General features: G+C 48.4%; 5 protein-coding genes across 5 annotated transcripts; 2 read left to right on the top strand and 3 right to left on the bottom strand.

Moving 5' to 3' along the window:
* Positions 1–626: 626 nt before the first annotated feature.
* On the top strand, positions 627–2889 carry VTN77DRAFT_8407 (uncharacterized protein; the record flags this gene model as incomplete). Its single annotated transcript, XM_069424902.1, has 4 exons — positions 627–785; positions 968–986; positions 1051–1388; positions 1480–2889. 4 exons carry the CDS (start codon positions 627–629, stop codon positions 2887–2889), a joined length of 1926 nt encoding a protein of 641 aa, XP_069274706.1.
* Positions 2890–5324: 2435 nt separating this feature from the next.
* On the bottom strand, positions 5325–5806 carry VTN77DRAFT_8406 (uncharacterized protein; the record flags this gene model as incomplete). The annotated part of the gene is made up of 2 exons (XM_069424901.1): positions 5325–5621; positions 5705–5806. 2 exons carry the CDS (start codon positions 5804–5806, stop codon positions 5325–5327), a joined length of 399 nt encoding a protein of 132 aa, XP_069274705.1.
* A 3138-nt stretch (positions 5807–8944) lies between these two features.
* Positions 8945–10121, top strand: VTN77DRAFT_8405 (uncharacterized protein; the record flags this gene model as incomplete). The annotated part of the gene is made up of 4 exons (XM_069424900.1): positions 8945–9097; positions 9174–9377; positions 9446–9631; positions 9900–10121. The coding sequence occupies 4 exons, from the start codon at positions 8945–8947 to the stop codon at positions 10119–10121; spliced, it is 765 nt and encodes a 254-aa protein (XP_069274704.1).
* Positions 10122–10429: 308 nt separating this feature from the next.
* Positions 10430–11427, bottom strand: VTN77DRAFT_8404 (uncharacterized protein; the record flags this gene model as incomplete). The annotated part of the gene is made up of 5 exons (XM_069424899.1): positions 10430–10854; positions 10924–11065; positions 11122–11147; positions 11199–11217; positions 11266–11427. 5 exons carry the CDS (start codon positions 11425–11427, stop codon positions 10430–10432), a joined length of 774 nt encoding a protein of 257 aa, XP_069274703.1.
* A 338-nt stretch (positions 11428–11765) lies between these two features.
* VTN77DRAFT_8403 (uncharacterized protein) lies at positions 11766–12826 on the bottom strand (the record flags this gene model as incomplete). The annotated part of the gene is made up of 2 exons (XM_069424898.1): positions 11766–12537; positions 12612–12826. The coding sequence occupies 2 exons, from the start codon at positions 12824–12826 to the stop codon at positions 11766–11768; spliced, it is 987 nt and encodes a 328-aa protein (XP_069274702.1).
* Positions 12827–13386: the final 560 nt, after the last annotated feature.

The raw sequence follows: 13386 nt of genomic DNA, 5'->3' as shown, positions 1-13386 counted from the left end.
CCCAAATGGCAGTTAACAAATTCTCAGCTGTATAGTAAGATTAGCTGTAATCCGAGGATGTATGTACTACTGTACGCGAGAACAAGACGTCGAGTGCACGCCCAGAAAGACACACAAAAAGAGGATCTTAATTATTTCCCGCCAAAAAAAAACTGCATACTCTCAGTTCAGTCTCTGACTTCTTAGGTATATGTACCGTACATACCTACCTACCTACCTACCTAAGAAGTCGGTTTTCCCCATGGGGATTAGTTAAGGTTTGCTGGTTAGTCAGCCCGCGGAGAAGAGGCCCAACTCCGAGATGTGCCTGTACATGACATGTCGTGATGTACTCCATCTCCATCACAGCAGTGAGATCTGAAATCTTGTTCATTGTTGTCCTTGCTAATACAAGAATGACTATATCATTGGTTCTTCAAGTTCTCATCTGCGGAGCTGGTCTTGTCTGCTCTGACCAAGCCTGTTCCTGACTTGCAATGGCTCAGAATCCCCATATATGATATGTAATCAGCACTGCGCTGCACTGAGCAGATCCATCTACCTCATTATATACACTCTCCAGAGTGTTCTTCTAGACACATAACAGTTTCTTTCATTTGTTTTCCATTTGCTCCGAAACAATCACCATGCTCAACGCCAGCTCCATCTATCGAACCTCGTCGTCGTTCGCTCCCTTCCCCAGTCGACGCAGTGTTGTCCACAGCCTCCATGGCATCGTGGCGTGTACGCAGCCGCTGGCGGCGGCTGCGGGACAGAGGGTTTTGCGAGGCGGGGGGAATGCTGCTGTACGTATACATCTACCTATATACCTATATACCTGTATACTGTCCATACTGTCCATACTGTACAATCGATATTGTTATTATTTGTTTGATGGCCCTCTTTTGCACGAATCACTATGCACATATTCATTGATAGGAAGAAGACATTTCCTAGCCTCCCTTCACTGATGATAATATCTATATAGGATGCTGCTGTCGCTGTAGGTACGTCGCCTCATTACAAGAAAAGTCCAGATTTTGCTGGGAAATTGCAACCTGACTGTCCTAGCCGCGGCGTTAAACGTTACTGAGCCAGGGTCGACCGGAATCGGAGGAGACATGTTCTGCCTGTATTACGATGCACGGACTCGGCGCGTCCACGCATTGAATGGGTCGGGAAGATCCCCCGCAGTAATCAGCTTGGAGGCTGTGAGGAAAAGGCTGGGTGGTCGGCCTGCCATCCCCATCACGGACGTCTGCGCCGTGACGGTGCCGGGAGCGGCGGCCGGCTGGGTGGATGTTGTAGAGAAATTTGGCAGCGGCAAGTTGTCATTGGAGCAGATCCTGCAGCCTGCTATTGAGTTGGCAGAGGAGGGGTTTCCGGTGTCTGAGATTGCGGCTTGGATGGTACCGTCTGCTTTCCTCTCTTCCAGAAGCTAGACGGTGGGCAGATTTCGATAGCTGATTGCAGTGACTAACTGACTGTGTATGCGTGCAGTGGCAAACCAACGAAGAAGTCATCCGCACTGGTAGTCCTCACAATTGTCAAGATTACCTGACAGCAGACGCGGAGGCGAAGGATGGCATGCGAGCTCCTCGCGCCGGAGAGATCTTCAAGAATCCTGACCTGGCACAAACATTCCGGCTACTAGCAGAGGAGGGCAAGAAGGGATTCTACCAGGGCCGCATCGCAGAATCAATCGTCCAGGCAGTACAAGATCGTGGCGGATTCTTGTCCTTGGAGGATCTCCAGTTCCATTTAGAAACAGGATCTCAAGAGGTCGACGCGTTGTTCTTGACTTTCGAGGCTCGACATCTTCTGCAGCAGCAGCAGAAAGGCTCTTTACCGGAAACGATACGGCTCTGGGAGCATCCTCCGAATGGCCAAGGCATCGTCGCGCTGATGGCGCTGGGGATCATGCAGCAGCTTGCGCGGACGGGTCGCATCCGGCCGTTCTCCCGTGACGACCACAACAGCGTCGAGTACCTGCACGCTGTCATCGAAAGCCTGCGCATCGCGTTTGCGGATGCCAAATGGTGGGTGACAGATCCCGACATGCAGGAGCAGGTTGCTCCGCCAGGTCTCTTGCTCTCAGAGTCATACCTCTCCGAACGAGCTCAGCTCTTCTCACCGGACCGCAAAGCCACCAATCTGCGTCCTGACGGTCATCGGTTCAAGGGTGAAAGAAGTCCGGCGCACAACCACTGCGACACAGCCTACTTTGCCGTGACAGACCGCTGGGGCAACGGAATTTCGTTCATCAACAGCCTGTACGGGAACTTTGGCACGGGGATCATCCCCCCGGAGACGGGATTTCTTCTGCAGGGTCGTGGCGCGAGTTTCTCGCTGGACGAGACGCATCCCAATGTCGTGGCGCCGCGGAAACGTCCCTACCACACTATCATCCCTGCGCTGACTACCATGCCTGTCTCTGTTCCTGTACCTGCAGGTGATGATAATACTGACGAGTCCAGCTCGAAAGAGCTCCTCCACTCCGTCTACGGCGTCATGGGCGGCTTCATGCAGCCGCAGGGCCATGTCCAGGTCCTTCTCAACCAGCTCCTGTTCGGACACACGCCGCAGGGCGCGCTAGACGCGCCGCGCATCTGTGTGGGGGGTTCTCTACCGGTAGCAGCTGGGCAGACTGCGAGTAGCGCGAGTTCCTCAGAAGAAGAAAAGGATTTTGACCCGTCCGACACCGTCTTCCTAGAAGAAGGCATCCCCGACCACGTCGCGACGGGACTGAGACAGCTCGGCCACCACGTCCACTTTGTCCACGGCTGGGGAAAGCGAGAGATGTTTGGTCGAGGACAGGTTATTCGATGCCACTATGATGGTACCGACGGGAAGATTTTGTACAGCGCTGGAAGCGATCCTCGAGGGGATGGGGGGGCTTTTCCTGTGTAGTTTGATTTGATTCAGTCTACGCTGAAAAGATCTGGGTCTCATTTCCATGTTCGATGGATATATCTCCTCAGTAACTCATTCGAGCATATATATTGTCACCGCGAAAGATGAAAATGATGTATTTCGACTAAGACTAGAAACCAAGAAATTAGACTCGAACTCCTAGTATGACAAGACAAGACAAGACAAGACAGGCAGAGACGATGATAATTAGGTATACGTCTGTAGTTAGGAAATGTCAAAAATTATGAGAATCTAGACTAATTATACGCCTAAGGACCTAGGGGAGTCGATATGGATATATATGCTCCCTAAACACCGCCAAATTGGTAGGTACTATATATCTGCTTATAAGCAATGCAGTGGAAAAAAAATAATCTTCTTGTCACAGCTAACACTCATGTAAGAAAGAAAGATACATTTGATTTCCCATCTATCCGCTGGCTCCCTCTCAAGTCATCCTTCCTATCTATCCACGATCTTCTGATGTGCATTCGTTCTCGTTCCTCCTGCTTCAAGCCAAGTCATGTCCGGAATAGGAAATTGCTGTTCACTGTCTCTGTACTTAGGCTCCGAGATTTTACTACCCTAAGACATCTCCCAGGACACAGCCTCGGAGAAGCCGAACGTTTTCTTGCACAAAGAGTTTGATTGTTTGATAGTGAGCCTGTTTCATTTTGATTGTGGCCACGCATGCAGCTATTGCAACTGCTGGTGGCAGGCTCCTCCTGTCAAAGATGGCGATATCGATAAATGTTCGTGCTGTATGAAATAAACCCTCGGCTGAATTGCGTTTCCAGAACTGGGCTCGACGCATCTTTCTTTCTTACACCTCAAAGCCTGGATCCAGCAGACAGGAAAAACTCACAAACAGCACCCAATGTTGCGGCATTTACATTGGACACGAGGATGGGGGTTTTGTTTGTTATGACAATGAACGTTCTGTGGCACAAATATCCCTGCAGCGGGTAGGGTTAGACCAAGCCCATTTCGTAACTCCAGTAGAGGTTTGACCGAAACAAAAAGCTCATTGACACAGGACATTCAACAGCAACCTGTATATATATCACTTGCTGTTCTTCGTACAAGTCTTTTCTGGCCCAATGATGCTGGTATAGGATCCTTCCAGCAACTACTGCCCGTCCCGCTGCGGGAAGCACGAAAGCAACAAGAATTTGGGACAGATGCTGCATGTTGCTCATGATTGGTGATAAGCCAGGGGCCGTATTGCCTCATTTCCTTAGAAAGGTATCTGAGAGCAGACATGGTCAGTAAGGCTGAAAAATAAAACTAGGCATTCACATCATGACCGCTATCACTATGAACATACCTGATTCAGGTGATAGGGAGACATCGGGAATGCTGGACACTTCCCAGATGTAGTTTTTTATTAATAATGGTAGTCATAACCAAAAAGAAGTAAGAAAGACAATACAGTGGAGATCTTCAAGAAGCTGGCCGGTATGGGGCTGGGATCCAACTTCGTCTTCTTTTTTTCTCTCCTAAAGGATGCTCTTTAGCTTCATAGCCACCCCGTACCTTTCGAGATCGGCGATATCTTGAAGATAATTATCTCACTTAGTTTCTAAAACGAAACTATAGAGTACCAGGTCCGGACGTCGTGGAAGATAAGACAGGCATGGGGATCTTCTGGAATAATGAACGAATCCAACTTCCTGACAAAGGGACCGAGCAAGTGAACCCCGCCAATAGAGGTTGATTGGCCCGTGGGCGAGTTATTGGAGAGTAATCAAGAATAATGACATCGGTACGGTCGCTTTCCACTGCGCGTTTTTGTAATATACTTCCAACGTGGCTCGTAAAGACGTTTGCGGGAGCAGTACTGGATGTTGAGAAGGGTCTGCGGATGGATATCCATCCACATCCAATAAGGCGTGCTAATGCTGATTTGTTCTACATTCTGTCAGTTCCCTTCAAGAGGTTTCCATAGATGATGCAAGGCAGGTAACTGGTGCTGTAGGACGATCGTGGGACTTTTCACGGACTGTAGCGGTTCCGACAGCTACGATACCAATCCCAATAACCTAAAGACAGGTTGACGGTTAGAATGAATAAGTGCTTGAAATCAAAAGGAACACCTACAGTGAGGATTATTAGGCGCCACTGAAACATTGTGATGGTTTTCATTCACAGCGTCTTTTCCCTGACGCACTTCCTGTTGAACGAATTGCAACTCCTGATGTTCCCAGATTTTTTTTTTCCAAGAGTCCGTTTCTGGAGCAGAACCAACGTCCTAAAAGAGCCTAAAAGCAATTCGGATTTCCAAGGGTCCTCAGCTTCTTCTCCAAAGACGTATGTCATAGATTTCTGTCCCATCGTTTCGCAGAAGGTGCGCTTCGTCCAGAATGGCGATGCGAAGGAGACCAGAGAGGTTCCGGGACCACTTAGGGTCCGCGTCGCGAAGGTCAGCGTCGCTAGCGGGGGAGGAGAGCGTATCGGTACGGTAGGCTTGAAGAGCGGAGGGGCCTGATGGACCAGTTGCGGCTCGGCGCGCCGTCGAACAGCTCGTGATCATTTTCGAGAATGTCAAGGACCTCCTTGCAGTCGACTGGTGGAGCCTGACGGCTCGAGCCAAAGTAGATATAGACTTCGAACTGCGGGCAGAACGCCGCAATCTCTTCAGCCCATTGATATACCAGGTTCGGGGGCGTAACAACGATGGTCGGCTTGGCCTTGTGGGGTTCGGGACGAGCAATGACATCGTCGATAATCTATCAGACGTGGATGTTAGCATGTCTCATCTTTTGACGGGATTGGGGAGTCCTGCTGCAGGCTGCCAGGGCAGGGACCTTACGGTCTTGCTAGTGGGGAAAACATACGACGCTGTCATTGCGGATCCATGAGTGAAGTCGCCCGGCCCGGTACAGGGTGTAGGATAAATAGGAGGAGATCGCATTTTAATCCAAGTGCTGAGAGTCAAGAAGAATCATGTTTCGCCGCAATTCGTGCTGCTGCTGCAGTTATTAATGCCTTAGAGGCATTTTCGCGCTGTGGCTAAGATTCTTAGCGGCAATGTCTTCAAGGAACCGTGTGTGAGAGCCTGTCCTATCGACTAGGTTCCATGGTGGTATCTCTTCGAGGCAAGACTGCAATCCGGTGTGTTGACAGATTGCGGATCTGATGAGCCTCGTCAAGCATGATGCCAGATGCGCTTCGACGTTCGGAGTTTTTCTCCATTTGGAGAAGTCTGTAGAGAGTCTGTAGATAGATTTGTGGTGTTTTGAATGCCTGATTCAAACGTGAGAGAGGCTTCAAATGAGGCCATGATAAGCTCTATCATGAGACAGCATCGCTCGGGTCCTTGGTCTGGGAAGCTGGTATGCAGCTAAGTCCTAATCGCTTTTTTCGCCAGGGTATCTTCCTGACTTCCTGGAGGTTTCGTTTTGCCTCTGAGCAACCTTAGTCTGTCTATTGAAGATTTCAAGTCTGGGTATGTATACAGTTCTTAGTATATACACTAATGATTTTGATTTTGAAACGCCATGATAGCTGCGATGATTTCGTTATTTTCTTCCTCGACAGGGTAGCGGGTGAGTAGCAGGATGAAGGCAGGGAGCTGTTCAATCGAGAACAGTCAAATCAGCATGAAACGCTCTTGCATCGATAGGGCAGAAGCGATAACACTAACCAAGTTGTTCTCCCTAATGCGTAGACGTCCTGTCCTGACGGGGCATATGCCTCGAAAGGTATGTTGAACCAGGGCATATATCGACCTCATAAAGTGGTATAGCACTATGAATCCGTATAATATACTCTAGGCGCTGAATCGTTGCAAATCCCATGGTATACTTGTGTTTGAGGGTATACCCCATATGCTGCTTCTGCCACAATATTCTGGGCCGGAAATATGGTCCATATGATTGCCTTTTTCTTATATAATATAATGCTGCAACATTAGTACTGCCGTTCAAAATCTCTGAGTTGCCGCGACGGCCTTCCACTTGGGAATAAAAGACTTGAAAGCATTTGCATTGGGCATGTGTGCAGCAGTACAAAGTAAGCAAGCAAGCCCAGCCAGAGATAAATGTAAGGGAGATCCAGGAAGGGGAAGAGAGATGTGTGTACAAGTAAAATTCTCTAGCTATGTGAGGGTAGGTAGGACTATTTATGCTTGAACTGGCTGAACCAGAATTGGGTAGTGAATGAGTAGATGGGCAGATTCACTGTATCCAGACAAAGAGTTTCACTAACAGTATGGGAATAAGTGAATGAGATAATTTGCTTGAGTCTGCCAATTCACCTCCCTTCCATGGAGACTATGCTGACACTAGATTGTAATAGGGCTTCCTTTTATGTTGGCCAGTGGTAACCCAGTGGTAGAAACTGAAACCAGCAGGAAATCTCCTCTATTATAAAGAAACATGGATATCATTTTTGGTGACCATTACCTAGGTCTTGGCAAGGTCATGCAAGCATACCACACCAGATTCATGAAATCTTCCCAATCCCTATTCGCGAGAGATATGTAGATTGGCATAGAGATTGCATATGCTAAATTCTGGATTGCAGATCAGTGTTGAAACAGATGCTTCTGGGAAAGATGAGGAGTTCTTCTTTTTTTTTCTTTTGCCCCTGGCACAGTCAGCTATGTACTCTGTAGACGTGTTTGAGCTGGCTCGGGTCTTGTCTGGCGTTGTTTCACCTATGTCTCTCTCTATCGACTAATCAATCGAAAGCTACAATACCTAATGACATTCTAGAAGCAAAGAAGCAGCCACCGCGAGAATGATAAATGATCAATGATAAACAAATGAGCGTTGTCTGTTGATTTTCCTGTCTTACAGGCTAGATTAGGCTATAATCATGTACTCCATACGGAGAACGGAGGAGAGGGTAGGACTCCGTACCTACAGTAGTAGTCACCTATGTTAGTTAAGCAGGTAGGCAATTAGCTAGCCAACTCAGGAAATTATTAACGAAGTACTACTGTACTCTATACTGTAGCCAGTAGTATTTATTTCCGAGCGTAGTGAGCCAGTCTCACAAGGCTTATTACTAGTATTGGAAAAATAGATAAAAATAAAAATAAGCAATAACAAACATCCCACACCCGTTCTCAAACGGGCGTTCAATTACACTCCGTCACTCCGTAGTTATTCAGAAATTATGTATACTCGCCAAGGAAGGTTACATAACAATAGTCAAGTTCGTCAACAGATACTACTGACTAAGGACCGATCTACAAGGCCTCTGAAGATGTCTAGCGATGTCTAAAGTGTTTACTCAGCCTGACACATGATTAGTGTGATTATTATTGTTTATATCATCATGCAGGACGGACTCTAGTTTTACTCCAGTTTCAGCTTTCTTCAGCTATAATTATCGAACAGATTGACTCTCTGATTGTTGGAGTGTCGGTCGGTCTTTTCCTTTCCTGATCAGGGGAATGGGGTAGTTATATATGTAGGTAGGATCTTGTGCTCGACAACTACATACTAACCAACTAACTATTAGCAGCAGACTTCTAGACTGCTAGTACTCTGTACCTACAGAGGCAGGTATTAGTAACTGACTGACAGGCAATTTCATTGGCTCTCCATCTCGATGGATGTCGGAGAATCCCCCTCCCCTTGTTATGATCTGGCATGTCTGGCATAGCTGACCGATATTTGTACTATATGTACGGAGTTCTACTGGGTGGATTCTATGCCAAATTATATAACTACTTGTTATTGTATACAGTGTATACGGCAGTAGGGCAGTGTCTAAGAGCTAATCTTTAGTAGATATACGTGGTAGCCAGGGCCTTTCTTCCCAATCAGGCAAAGAGCCCTGATTATATACCTACCGAGGTCCCATAACCGCGGCGTTGATAATCATGTTGGAGAGTCTTGGCTTCATCGTGCAATGTGATGCGATGCGATACAATATAATATAATATAATATAAGAATGGGTGCGGTGTAGATGTATATCTTGGGGATGGGATGCGAAAAGGGCCGGGAAAGAAAAAGGAAGAAATCACCGTACTGTACATACTTCTTCATTCATCTCAGCAAGTGAACATTGATCAATGGTCTCAAGTCAGACATTGTCATGGCAAAAGTTCACGACATCGACATGGAATTCATCCCTCCTAATCTCACTCCTGCAGACAGCTTTGCCCTCGGAGAGCTGGTCTGGGACTACTTTTTATATTGCGACGACGATACCTTCAATAATGTCGTAGGAAACAAATTCCTGCCTCTGGTGAGTTATGATATATCACTGCTTTCCCAGGTTAATGCATGACGTTGGATCCAAGGCTTACTGTTCTCGTTGTCAGTGTACTACTACTGCTGCTGCTGCTGCTGCTGCTCCTCCAACAAATGACTCCTTTCCAGAAGATCAGACCAGTGACAACTCTCCAAGTTCAAGTTCGAGTTCGAGCGAAATGACAACTCCACCACAGAATCGGGCCGGCAGGGACCATGCCACGTCGAAGGATCAAGAGGTCCATGCACTCAGCGAGAAGACCCGAAGTATTCTCGTACGTATTGCTTCCAACATATCCTGGAATCGATCCCAGCTGACGTAGCCCAGCATAGACGGACCCAGAATCGGGTCGCGCAACGGACATACCGTCAGCGCCGCGAGGAGGAACAGAAAGAGCTACAATGGAAACTCGCCAAGTCGGAGCAGGAGAACATGCAGTGCCGGCGGACGTGCGACGAGTTGATTATAGTCATTGCCGAGATGAGGAGACGGATCACGCGGCTGGAGGGGAAGAATACGAGGCTTAGAGTGAGTAGTAAGTTAGAATGACCTGCAAAATATTTCAGCCATATGAATTTATGATTGGGAGGACCAAGTCTGCAACGTTTTTCAGCCTAGAATAGAATATCGATGTCACTTGCTTTCTCTCCACATGCATAGCTATACAAGTCAGAGTCATATTTATACTTTCGTTATATAATATACGAAATGTCAAGCTCAAATCATATTGCTGGTAAATCGCAGACAAGGTTTCTTGTGGTATCACCTTCTGTCATTCAGGTCGGAATCCTTCCAGATCAATCGCAATGTACAAAGTTTGGCCTGCAAACTTCGCACCCAACGCTCTGCAAACACCCTGGCTGGACGCATTATCGGCAGCGACTTCAGCGATGCACCAGTCACACTGAGCATGTTCTCTCACTGCGACTCCGTCGCGAAGATCGTGCAGAAGCTTGCCCGCAACGATCTTGGCCAGCCCCTTGCCCTGATACTCTGGAAGCATGTACAAGGTGGCTAGACTCTTGTCGATGCCCAAGTAGGCCAGGCAACGAGTTTTTCCACAGGAGATGGCGTCGGATTGAGTCAAGTTCCGGTTCGATCCGAAGAGTGAGAGCGCGAAGAAGATTGCTGTTATTCACGATTATGAGGAGAGGTTTGCGGGTTGAAAATATTCTATCCTTTGTAGATATATCTGGGCAAGAACGTGTCAAATAGTTTTCAGGTTTATTGAGATGAGACGTCAACAAAGCCGAGATCATAAAGTACACACTTGCGTAGGTGCGTGTGGCAGTCATCATAATATACATACAGAAGAAAAAAATTCCCCTACGACGTCGGGGGCTTCCCGTCTCCTTCCCCTCCTTCTTCCTTAGGCTTGATCCTGCGATCCAGAATCTCATCCACGATGCCCATCTCCAGCGCCTCCTGGGCACCCATGAAGTAATCGCGCTCCATCAGCTTCTCGATTTCCTCCAGCGTCAGCCGCTTCTTCCCCGTCAGGTGCCGCTGGTAGATCTGATTCAGTTGGTTGCGGACACGGAGGATCTCCTTCGCGTGGATGGCAATGTCGGTCGCTTGCCCGAAGTACCCTCCGGACGGCTGGTGGATCATGATTGAGGAGTGCGGGAGACAGTATCGTTTGCCGGGATGGCCACCACACAAGAGCAGGGAGCCCATTGATGCGGCCTGTCCGACGCAGATGGTGCTGACGGGGGACGCAATATAGGTCATCGTGTCATAGATTGCGAGCCCTGCAAATCACAAAAATTATTCATCCACTCCACGAACAAAATATCCGCAAGGAAGGAGTCAATTCGCACCTGCTGTCACAGACCCTCCAGGAGAGTTGATGTACAGATGGATCGGTTTCTCCGGATTGTCCGCTTCCAGGAACAGCAGCTGGGCCACGATCGACGCGGAAGCCGTCTCGTCAACCTCGCCATTGAGACAGATGATTCGTTCCTAGCAATTGACAGGATTAGCAGATGCATGACCAGACAGCCTCCAGCTCAACTCACCTTTAGTAATCTGGAGAAAATATCATCTGCTGAGGTCAGCCTTGATCATAGTAGCTTCTGGATCCAATTCGCCGTACATGTGTGCCAGCCACCTCCCTAAAAAGTCAGCCAGCTGAGACTTATGTCTGTCAGAAAGGAACATACCACCGTCTCAGTCACGAAGGGCGTGGGCGTCCAACCGCGCGGAGGAACTAGGCCGGATGGTAACGAGGTTGAGGTGGTGAACTTTCGCGCGAATCGCGACGATTGGAGGGCTCGCCGCCGGACTGCTGTCCCCAGCAGCTGCAGAGGACGTGTGGTATTCATCTCGATTGGTTTTAACGACAAAAGAGCACAATCGAGAGTTACGTAGGTAAGTAGCAGTACGCAATATTAGTGAAGCCGAACGAAGCTTCCGCCGGAGCTTCTGTTCCCCGTCTGCCAAGGCTTGCGGGGCGTTTGTCACCGCCTTCCCTAGAATCCCTACTACGATAACTTGATGATCAACAATTCATCTACGAAGTACAAGCTGATATCACACATTACGAGAAGCATTATACCGACGGTGGAGTCAGACATCAGGCATTACTTTAGACCCCTTCATTAGCAGCACCCGGCTGAAGCTACCATATATATGTACACATACAAGCCATAACGATAGCTATCTATCGTTCGATCCTCACGACACGTCCATCAGGCCCCACCTCGATCCCAAACCTCTCCCGCAGAAAAGTCGTAGTTTCATTGGAGGGCACAAAGGAGGAAGACCGTGGAGCAGTCGCAGGGTTATAGCGCCATTGGTCTCGGATCGTATCGATGATACTCATGCCCATGATCACAGCTTCGCCTGAAACAAACGTATCCAAGGGATGGCTGTCTCTCGACTCTTCCAAGGGTTCTGCAAGAAGTTCAGTCCGCTCCTGGCTTTCGTCTATGCTAGTACGCGGGCGGTCGTTACCAAGCTCACTCTGCTCCATATCGTCGCCCGATAACCTTACTCGTGAATCATTTCTTCGCACTCCCCTCTCTTCTGAGTCCAGATCCTGTCCGGTAGTTGCGTTTTGTGTGGTAGTTGCAGATGAGGTAGACGCATTGGTGGAAGAACCATTACCATTAGTCCTTACACGTTCCACAATCAGACCGAGCATGATGAGATGCAGGACCATCACGAGGACATCAAACATCAACAGTCGCAACCTCGATACCGGAGCTTTCTGCCCGATGAAGTCGATGAAAAGTCCCCCATGGAGATAACCCCGGGTCTCTTCCCCAGCGCCTGGATGCACAAACAGAAGATGGAGAAGCATGCAGAACAGATTGCTGCTGAAGATAGCGCCAATAAAGGGCTGGTTTCTCGTCGGGTCAAACGGAGGTGCTTTCGGAGTAAAGAAGATCAGCTGAACAATGGCGCGCGTGGCGAAGAGAATAAGAGAGCAACTGTGCCGTTGGGGAATTGACGTGGTCAGCAGCCAACACGGCGGTTCCATTCGAGAGAAAGGATGGAAGCGTACTCCATATAATACAAGGCGGAGAGCTCGCAGTATATCACGATATCGAGGTCTCGCAGCAACCGATCAATATATGCGATCTTCGCAGCCGTCTGGGCTTTCCGTCTCAGGCCATGGCGAGCTGGAGTCGCCGTGTGGTCGCCGTCAGCGACATGGTCCGGGATGCCAGAGACGTCAGCGATGTACTCTGCATCTCTGAAGGCATCTGGGGTTGTCATAGAGGGGTCATGGGGAAGGCAGTGATATCGGGATCAACTGAGTCGAGAAACCAGCAGTCTACTACCGCAGACTTGATGAAAGAGACAGCGAGAGATGGTTGTTGGTCTCGTCGTTAGTACTGCGTAGTAGTTACTGCCATCCGCCAAGGTTGCCAACGTCCAGCGGCGGAGTTTCATCGGACCGATCAGCAGGAGGTTAGGGTGAGTAGCCAATCACATGCATGCACGCCCAGCTGTGACCGAAAAGGCTCATTTACCTTCCTAATACGGCAATTATCTGATTTTCTTTATATGTTAAAAATATCTCTAACATTCCTCATTTCTTTGATCGAATTACCGTCTCATTTCTGATAGATTAGGTAAGAAAATCAAACGCTTGAGGCGGTTCCCGAAGACTGATTAGTAAGATCCGAATCTTCAAGTGAAGTTGATTAGATGGATGAGATGAGATATAGCAACTAGCTGTAGTACTATTCCAAAAAGCAATTATCTTCTAGATCAGAAATTGATATATCATCCAATAAACGCAAGAGGCCTCATCAGACCAATCACATCGAAGT

This window comes from Rasamsonia byssochlamydoides (assembly GCF_041956645.1).
Source record: "Rasamsonia byssochlamydoides strain NRRL 3658 unplaced genomic scaffold VTN77scaffold_71, whole genome shotgun sequence".
NCBI lineage: Eukaryota > Fungi > Ascomycota > Eurotiomycetes > Eurotiales > Trichocomaceae > Rasamsonia > Rasamsonia byssochlamydoides.
Note: the sequence above shows the minus strand (reverse complement) of the source record. Positions and strands in the feature narration are given on the sequence as shown.